At 61.1% G+C, this 8,896-nt stretch overlaps 3 protein-coding genes across 3 annotated transcripts; all 3 read right to left on the bottom strand.

Annotated features, from left to right (window-relative positions):
• Nucleotides 1-6: 6 nt before the first annotated feature.
• On the bottom strand, nt 7-3,024 carry LMXM_32_3140 (conserved hypothetical protein; the record flags this gene model as incomplete). Its single annotated transcript, XM_003878521.1, has 1 exon — nt 7-3,024. The coding sequence occupies one exon, from the start codon at nt 3,022-3,024 to the stop codon at nt 7-9; it is 3,018 nt and encodes a 1,005-aa protein (XP_003878570.1).
• A 533-nt stretch (nt 3,025-3,557) lies between these two features.
• LMXM_32_3130 (conserved hypothetical protein) lies at nt 3,558-4,481 on the bottom strand (the record flags this gene model as incomplete). The annotated part of the gene is made up of 1 exon (XM_003878520.1): nt 3,558-4,481. One exon carries the CDS (start codon nt 4,479-4,481, stop codon nt 3,558-3,560), a length of 924 nt encoding a protein of 307 aa, XP_003878569.1.
• A 791-nt stretch (nt 4,482-5,272) lies between these two features.
• LMXM_32_3110 (conserved hypothetical protein) lies at nt 5,273-8,116 on the bottom strand (the record flags this gene model as incomplete). The annotated part of the gene is made up of 1 exon (XM_003878519.1): nt 5,273-8,116. One exon carries the CDS (start codon nt 8,114-8,116, stop codon nt 5,273-5,275), a length of 2,844 nt encoding a protein of 947 aa, XP_003878568.1.
• Nucleotides 8,117-8,896: the final 780 nt, after the last annotated feature.

Below are 8,896 nucleotides of genomic sequence, written 5' to 3'. Positions count from 1 at the left end.
AGCACTTTACACGTGTGCGGCAAGCACCTGCTGTCGTGCTTCGCCGAGAACATCGGCCCATCCAAGGTGCTCCATGTACCCCAGAACGGCGGCCAGTGTTTCACTTGGCGATGCCTTGATCAGGTTCCATGCGGTGCTGGAGGAGAAGCTCTGGCCGCAGAGAAGCTCGTACAGGCTGTCGAAGGATAAGAGAAAGGGGTGCAGCTCCTTCTCGAGCAACTGCGGTTTGCCTGTCCGGCTGTAACGACGATCGATATCTATCCACGCAGCTGCCAGGTGCTGCAGAAGATGGCCGCCGGTGAGTAGGCGAGAGGGGAGTTTCTTTACGTGCGCAGACGGCAAGATGTACTGACAACACGCCTTCAGGCAGCCGAGACTGATACGCACTTCCGGCGGCAGCGTCACCACCGCATCCACCAAACGACAGGTGGCGGCGGAAAAGTAAAGAAACTGTACTGCGTCCATAAAGGGGGCGAGGCTTAGCCACCAGCCGAACGCACGCTGAAGGCCTGGCAGATGCCCCGCTGCGCCCACTGTCCCGCTGACATCGCCTAAGCAGGCGCTCTGAAGCAGCGCGTGCGGTGAGCGAAGCAGCAGCACAGAGACAAGAAACGCAACACCTCCGTAGTTGGCGCCTTTGCGGCCTTCGCCGATGTCGACGCCGTCGCGGAACAGTGCATGCAGCACTCGCGGGGCTGCCTCGTCCAGCTGCGCCGGCTGGGTGAGCAGCACACATGTCAGGTGGCCGCACACGCACGAAATGGTCTGCGAGGCGTAGCGCTGCTGCACTGCATACTGCAGAACCCTCACGAGAGCAGAGGCCGCAGTTGGCGAAGACGACGGTTGCACGCTGCCGAATGCTATGCAATGGACGGCAGCAAAAGTGGCTAAGCGCCGGCAGCTCGGCTCATCGTGCGCCAGCTCCAGTGCGTACTCCTCTGTCAGCAAAACACCTGCGAGAGAGGAGAGCGGCTCAGAAACCGACATGCCCCCAACCGCGAGTGCATCACCGCGCAGCAGCGCTCGCGTGTGGTCGGCGAAGAAGTCGACGAGCGAGCGGAGGACGAGGTGGCGCGACGGGGACGGTGTGCGACAGAAGCCCAGCACTACATTGCAAGATCGGATTACAAGCTCGCAGTTGTGCGGCAGGGACGCCAGAGATGATGGCGCAAGCGACAGGCCGGAGAGATGCTTCAATGTGAGCGTCAGAAGTGCCGCAACGCTGCGAAGGGTGGCGTGGTCGCAGAGTTGAGCGAGCCCTTGCTCCCACACGGCGACATGACGAGATATGTGCGCCGCGGTAGCGGGTGCGACACACAGCAGCGTGCACAGCGTTGAGGCTGCGCTGAAGACACCGAACGCGTCTCCGTCGCACAGCTGCTGCATGGTCAGTTGTATCCATTCCTGCGACAGTAATTGCCCACACCACTCGTGCGAGCGGAGTTCGTCAACAAGGCGACCTGCCACGTACACGCACGCATACCGTACGCACACCCCACAGTCGTCTCTTGATTCCACCCTGCTCATGTACAGCCGCTGCAGAAGCTCCACCAGCTGCGTGCATAGCGACTGATTTTGCGAACGGTAGAAGCAGTGAGTCAGCGCATCGATCAACATCACGTGCGCGTGCGGGTCGGTGGTACGGAGGAGCAGCTGTGATACCTGCGTAAGCATCTCCGCCTGCACGGCATCATCCAGTGCATCGACGACGACATCGTCGCTGGCCTCGTACACACGGCTTACAGATCGCAGCGCCAGCGCCACCGCCTCGGTGAGACACCCGTCCATCACCGGGGTCGCACGCAGCAGTCTGTTCAGCGCCACAACGGCGAGAGGACGCTGTGCAGAATGGTGCTCAAGATATAACTCCAACACGGCCCCCGCCAGATTTGCGGCGTCGCCGCTGCCACAGCCCAGGGGCACTGCCTCATCGTCGATGAAGTACTCCAGAAACTCAGCCGACAGCTGCGCTGCGTCGCCGCGCTCCAGCGCATTGGGGCGAATCATAAAGTAAATGAGGCACGAGAGGATGCCGTCGGCGCTGAAGTCGGCGCCGGCCACCTCGGGGTAGATTTGCAGGGCGCTAATGAGACACTCAAGCAGTTGCTCCTTAAAGTCATGAAGCTCTGCAGGCACTACGCAACCCGCGGCAGCGGCCACGGTCTGCAGACGGACAAGAAAAGAAAAGCTGCACCGAAAAACGATCGAGGCGGACTCGGCGTCGGTGACGAGCCGGGACGCCACGGCGAAGGATGCGGTGCAGTCCGCAACGAAGATGTCGGAGGAGGACCCCGCCAACTGCTCCGACTCCTCTATACGATCCAGAAGCGCCGCCAGCACGAGCTGCCGCACTTCGGCAGAGAAGAGAAGGCAGTTTGTCGCAGAGGCAAGCTTGTCCTCGACAGAGGGGCGAGGTTGCTTGCGCATCAGGTCAAGGAACAGCCGCATGACAGTCGTTCGCAGCGGCAGTGTCATGATCTGGGCATGAAGCAGGAAGCCAACAACATCGTTGGCGAGAAAGCTCCATAGGCAGTAGTTTCGGTAACTCTCCGCCACAACGGCAGACAGCGCGGCAGAGCCGCGAGCGTCACCCTCTGCGAACCTCACCACACACTGGCGCACCCACTCCTGCCACTCCGTCGTCGAAAACTCCAACGCCACGATCATTGCGAAGCACCGCAGCAGTCCGGCATCGACCTTTCTCTGTGGCAGGAAGGAGGGGTCCGTAGCGACGAGGTGCAGAAGGCGCTTCGTGACGGTGCTGCGGTCACTAAACTGCGCCCCTTCAATCCAGCCCTTCTCTGTGAAAAGCGTTTCGACGGCCAGAAGCGCGTTGAGGCGCAGCGCAGGGGACGCGCTGCCCTCCATTGCCACATGGATTAGGGCATCGCCGGCGTTCACGGCGTTTGCGCACAAATCGAGGAAGCGTAAATCGGCCGACTTGCGCGTGGCCTGATCGACGTCGCTGCAAAGACGTGCCACGGAGATGAGCTCTGCCACCTGCTCAGCCGTACACCAGCTCATACGACCAAAGTGAACGGTGTATTGATTTGGTGAGTGGTTACCGTGTGGGGCGTGTGTGGTACGCGGTGCTAAAGGTAAGGAAGAAGGAGGTGGGGTATGGCAGGGAAGAAACCCCGGACAGGCGGGAGAGAGGCGGGTGCTTGACAGGAGGCAGGAAAAGGTAGAAGAGAGGAGACTGAGCGAGCATGCGCCAAACCAAGCCCGGCGGGGCGTGTCACGGGAGTTCCTCCTCGTCCTCGGCCACTCTCTGTGTTGTGTGGTTGCCCAGCTGTGAACGCGTATATGCACGTGGCTGTTGTGATGACATGCTTTTGATGCATAGGGAGGCTCGTGACCGCCCCTCCGCTCTTCTGCCCATCTGTGCAAACGGGCACACGCGCCGTGCGACGAAGACAACTGAGTTGTTTACGCTGTTCTCACGCGGGGTGACGGCCGCGACAACCCTGGTGATGTCTCGAAACCTCCGAGGTGATTCCGCCCGCCGAAATAAAAGGAGGTGCGGTAACTCTCTTCGTCCTCCTCTAGCTAGAGTATCAATGCTCGTGGCACCGCTTCGTGTATCGCTGCACCTCCTCCTCTAGCCACCCTGCAAAGTCTGCGCAGGGCGTGTAGCCGATGCACCCGGGCGCATCGGGATGGTGGCCGTACAGCACCCCCGCACATTGGCCGGTTGTGGTGACGAGGGGGCCGCCCGACATGCCATGATAGCATGTGGCGAGATCACCGACACCTTTGCACATGCCCCGCGCGTCCAGTATTGAGACGGTTGTGGTGGCTCGCCTCTGCTTGCCCTCCACGTCCTGCAGATCCTTAAGAAGAGCATCACGCTCATGTGGCGGCAGACGTTGCAGCACAGACGGGTCCAGCGTGTCAAGCTCCCCAAGCCGGCCAACGCCGCGGAAGCCAATCAGCAGTCCATCCGACGCCGCGGGATATGGTTCTTTGCACAGCGGCAGCGCCGCGTGCGCCAAGTCCAATGGGCGCGCGGGTGAATCGTCGGTAGCGCATTGCAGCAGCTTCCATGATGGGGCATCGACGCCGAGTAGAGCCACGTCGTGAATGGGGTGCTGAGCAAGAAGGCGGAGACCCACCGCGTCTGTCGCTACAGCTCTCCCGTCGGCATCCGTGCGGTACGCGCGGCCAATGACAAAACGCAGCTTTTGATACTCTTTGGGGATCTTCAGCTGCGATGCGTCTTTTGTGTAGCCCCACGGCGAAAAAGAGTGCTTCGCTGTGAGCAGCAGCGATGGCTGAGCTGCTGGCTGCCCGCATGCCGCCTCGACCATTTCATGAGTTTGAAATGTGAAGGCGGTGCCCATCATGAGCCAGAGAGGCTTTGCCATTTTTCCCGGGACGTGCAGAAAGCTCAGAATCGGAAAACAGCAGCCGCTCCGCTGCGAAGCGACCGCTAGCGCACCAGCGCCAGCAGCAGCAGCAGCAGCAGCGCCCTCTACCATTGCGCTTGAGGACAACCTCCCGCAGGCGGCTCTCTCGCTTTGTATATTGGAATGACAAGGATACAGAGGAGAGGGAAGTTTTGTGAGGAGGAGAACACGAAGAGACGGGTAGCGGAATGGGGGGAGGGGCAGCGCAACCTAAACAGAGCAACACACAGCGTCCCTCGTTGCACAGCTTCGGTGATCGATCGAGGCAAGCGATTGCATCGGCCGCTGCCGCCGCAGGGCGCACACAGAGAAAGTAGGAAGAGCTACATCACCATCCTTCCACACTTCTGCCATGGCCTCTTGTCAGCGATCCAGCACGATGAAGCTGAAGGCGAGCGAGAAGACACCTGTGCTGCCCCTTCTCTTTCCATCGCCCAATTGAGTGCCGGCGAGTGAGGCTCTACAGGGGCCTCAGCCCTTGGATCGAGTCGCACGCACTTCTCCCTTCGCGCTTCACACCGTGCATGAACGCAGTTCAGTCCTTGTCCCTGTGCGCACCTGTCCATTTGTGTGTGTGGGTGATGCGTCGGTGGGCAGGGGCGAGAGGGGGACAGACCGGCACACAGAGATAAGTTGGCAGTGGGCCGCTCGGCGGCGCTTGAGCATCCCTGCCGCCACTCTCAAACGTCGCGCTTGTATCATGTGCACCGGCCACCACGCACATATCAGGTCCAATGGGGAGTGCTCATCGAGTCTTCTGCATTTGAAGGAGGGGCTGCTCGCAGGGTGATAGTCGGGGGAGGGGGCAGGATCGACGATACAACGCCACACAGACACTGCGGCGGTCGCGGCATGGCAGCGGTTCAGCGCTGCGTCACTTCCCCCAGATACTGCTGTAGCGAGAGGGGCACCAGCCCGCTCGCGTAATGAGTGGGGTCTGCGATGCGCTGGAGTGCGGCTGAGTAAGACTCGCCGTAGTCCCGCCGCAGGCTAGCACGCGCGTCGTCATAGTTGAGCACCGTCTGGAGCAGGGCAGCGCACTCCGCTATGGACACATGCAGCAATACGCACTTGCCTACGAAGTCCACACGAGGGTCGCACTCGCTCACAATAGGCACGACGGAGGAGGTGAGAATGAGGGTATGCGCGGCTGCGTAGACGCGGCTCAAGACGGTACGCCACGCCTCGTCCTCCTCCTTGCCAACTGCCTGATGCGCAATGTTCGTCAGACACGTCCATACTTGCCGCATCTCGATGCTCTCCGGTGTTGTGCCAGCATGAATGCTGCTGGCACAAGTGTCCTCCACGAGGAGCAGAGCGGCTTGGAGCAGCTGCGGCGTGCATGCGCTTGATAGATCACCCGCCAGAATGCTGCACAGGTCCTGAGCACGTTCCGCTGCTGCCGGCGATCGAACCGTTGGGCATGTGGCAAACAGATTGCGGAGAAGCGGGAGAATGCTGCTGCGTAACTTCGTCGCCTCAGAAGCGGCCATGTCAGCGCCTGACGCGGACAACGCCGACGCGGCAGTGTGTGCCAGATCGAAGAGCTCCGTCACGGCGTCAGTGGCGAGGCCCTTTTCGGAAAGCCCCCGCGCAAAGTCATCCCAGGCGCTGGCCGGCAGACGGACATTTGACAGCTCAGCCCCGTAGAGGACGGCCGCGGCCGCCGTTACCGCATGCCTTGCAGTAGCTTCATCCGCCTTGTCGGAGTCCAACGACGGACACGACGCGACAAGGAAGCGGAGGGCACCGTCGCATATGTCCTCCGTCCACTGCGCCACCGGCACACGCTTGATCGCCTCATAGGTCGTGGCGCTCAATCGTGGATGCTCAAAAGGCTGAATGTGGGCGGCAATGGTGAGAAGGGATGGCATAATGTCGTGTAGGCGCGCACCCTCGCATTTCATGCTCTCCAGCTCGTTTCGAAGCACCCTGTGCGTCTCCTCCGTAAAGAGGTACTCGTTGCAGTCCTCGGAGGCCTCGATGGTATGCCGCACACATCGCCACAGAGTGACGTCCAGGTCCGGCACGCTATGCCGCCACCCGTCGAGGTTCTGCAGAATGCCGAGCAGGGCTTCGATCCACTCAAAAGTAACCACGGCTGGCTGCTGGACAACGATGGCACTCATCACATTCAGCGAGCCCACGATGAGGGCACCAACGCTCACCGCTGGTGAGTCTGCGATGGCGCACTGCTCGGCGAGAAAGTCGAAGTCCAGGGCCATCGACGCCGCCATCGGGAAGGCCGCGGCGAGGTGGACAAGCGCGCGTAGACCATGGTCCAGGAGAGTGGGATCGTCTTTTCCCTCGGAGATGAGGGTGCGAGTAGACATGAGGAGCGAGTCGTTGAAGACGCTTGTCAGCTCTGCGTGATCCAACGCGCATACCAGGCAGAAAGCGTGTTCCACCACGGCCCGCACTGCCTTTTTCTTGAGTTCCCCTTTCACCGCATCGCTCTTGGCAATGCCGGCCAAGACGTCGACGATGAGAGACATGCTAGGGGCACCAAGCAAAACACGCCGCATTGAGCCTTCATGTGGGGTGCGGATGGCGATCCACTGCAGCAGTCGCATCACGGCCGCCGTGATGGCCGAGTCGCGCCGGTTCAGCAGAGCGCTCAGCGACACACTCATTCCGCTCACCCACAGCTGCTGTAGAAAGAGCTGCGCGTACGCGTTGTTGCCGACGTGCGCGTGCCCAGCGCCCGTCGTCTCGGCTGCCTCACTCTCTGGCGCCGCGTCGACGACGACGTCGGCGAGTGTGTCGGTGATCGCTGCGACGAGGTGCGCCTTTGAGGAGTTCGCGAGGGCCCGGTGCAGCCACAGAAGCGGGTTCCCAGGAAGCGCGTGTACGCAGAAAGCACGAAGCACCGCCGGCAGTTCACATGCTTTCTTCCGAAATGCCGTTATAGCCTTCACGTCGGGGGCGGTACCGCTGCAGCTGCTGCGGAGAAGGCGATGAAGTTGCCTGGCGGTTTCTAGGCTCTGCTTCACCTCTTCCCCGACAATCCACTCTGCCGCCTGCAGCGCAGGTGGGATGAGGGCAGACTGTTGTGTCAGGCGTGCCCACGCGTCGCGGAGTTGCTCGTGCGCCTTCTCCATGGCGGCGCCCTCGTCCTCCTGCTCGACGACCGCGCATCCGTAATACAGCCTCACGGCCGTGTGAAAGTGCACAGGGAGTGGTAGCTGTGTCAGCTCCGCCACCAGCGCCACGAGCCGCCTGTGGAGTGGCGTTGAGAAAGCGACGTGAAGCGCCAAGGCGCTGAGGAGGTCTAGCAGGACGAGCTGCACGCCGATGTGTCGCCCTGCCGTCGCCACCTCCGACCTCACGAGCAGCCAGAACTCCTCGCAGCTTTCCAGAAGTGTCGCCACGGAGCCGCCGATCGCCGAGCAGCGCACCGCCCACGAGAGGACATGCAGGACCGACCAAACCTCGTTTACAGTGTCGTTGCCATCCTTCTCCATGCTGCGCAAAAGCTGCGGTAGAGAGGCGAGAGTGGCCAGTGCCCGGTAGCCGATGTCCTCCACAGCGCACGCGTTAGCCAACCACATGCTGCGGCACCAGACGTCCCATGCGACACCCGCGACGCTCATCGGCTCTGCATGAGCGACGCCGAGGTCTTGCTCAAACCGCGCGAGCACAGAGAAGAGCAGAGGAAAGCGACCCGCAACGACAGCCACAACTGCAGGGTATCCCGCCAGCTCCATCAACTTGCGCTGCACCGCAACAAATGCCTCGACGGTGGTGTTGGACTGCAGCTTCTCCAACAGCTGCTCAACCTCAGCGTAGATGCGGGCGTCTTCTGCATCGGCGAAGGTGAACGGCGCACAGTCGACTTGTCCGAGCACCACCTGGAACTTCGCTGCCACTTCCTTTGGCGGCCTCTTGGACGATGCCTTGAGCAACTTTTTTGCCATGGCTCACAAAGTAACATGCGACCGTTGTCGTTGTTTTTGGTTGTCGCGCTTCGCTCTTCCCCCCCCCCGCGGTTTTGACACTTTTGATGATGAGGCGGTGACACTCACGCGGGCAACTCGCGCGTATGTGCGTGTAGATTGTCGGGCTGGACTGGGCTGGGTGGGGCGGATGATGGTGGTGAATGGGAAAGGAAGGTGAGAAACAGTGGTCCAATGTTGGTGCAAGGCTATGGTGACGCCTGCGAGAGAGGCGCGCGGCTGTTGTGTGCGTGTGTGGAAGGTTACAGCTGCACGACTTGCCGTTCTGAGATTCAGGCCATCGAGTTGGGGCAGGAGAAAGCAAGGGGGTGCAAGAGAGAAGTGAGGGGACACTGTGTAGTGAGATATCACAAGCAAAGGATGCAGTGCGGTGAGTGGGGAGGGGGAGGGGGCTGAAGCCACCCAGCCAGTAAACCAATTAGCCGACACGTGAACACAGAGGCGTTCTGGAGGAGAGAGAGAGAAGACGTACTCGAGCGCGACATCCCTCATTTTGTGTATGGCGGCACACGCGCACACACACACATAAAC

The sequence above is a fragment of the Leishmania mexicana genome, chromosome 32, assembly GCF_000234665.1.
Source record: "Leishmania mexicana MHOM/GT/2001/U1103 complete genome, chromosome 32".
In the NCBI taxonomy this organism is placed as follows: Eukaryota; Euglenozoa; class Kinetoplastea; order Trypanosomatida; family Trypanosomatidae; genus Leishmania; species Leishmania mexicana.
The sequence above is the reverse complement of the archived record's forward strand: the minus strand, read 5'-3'. Positions and strand labels throughout refer to the sequence as shown.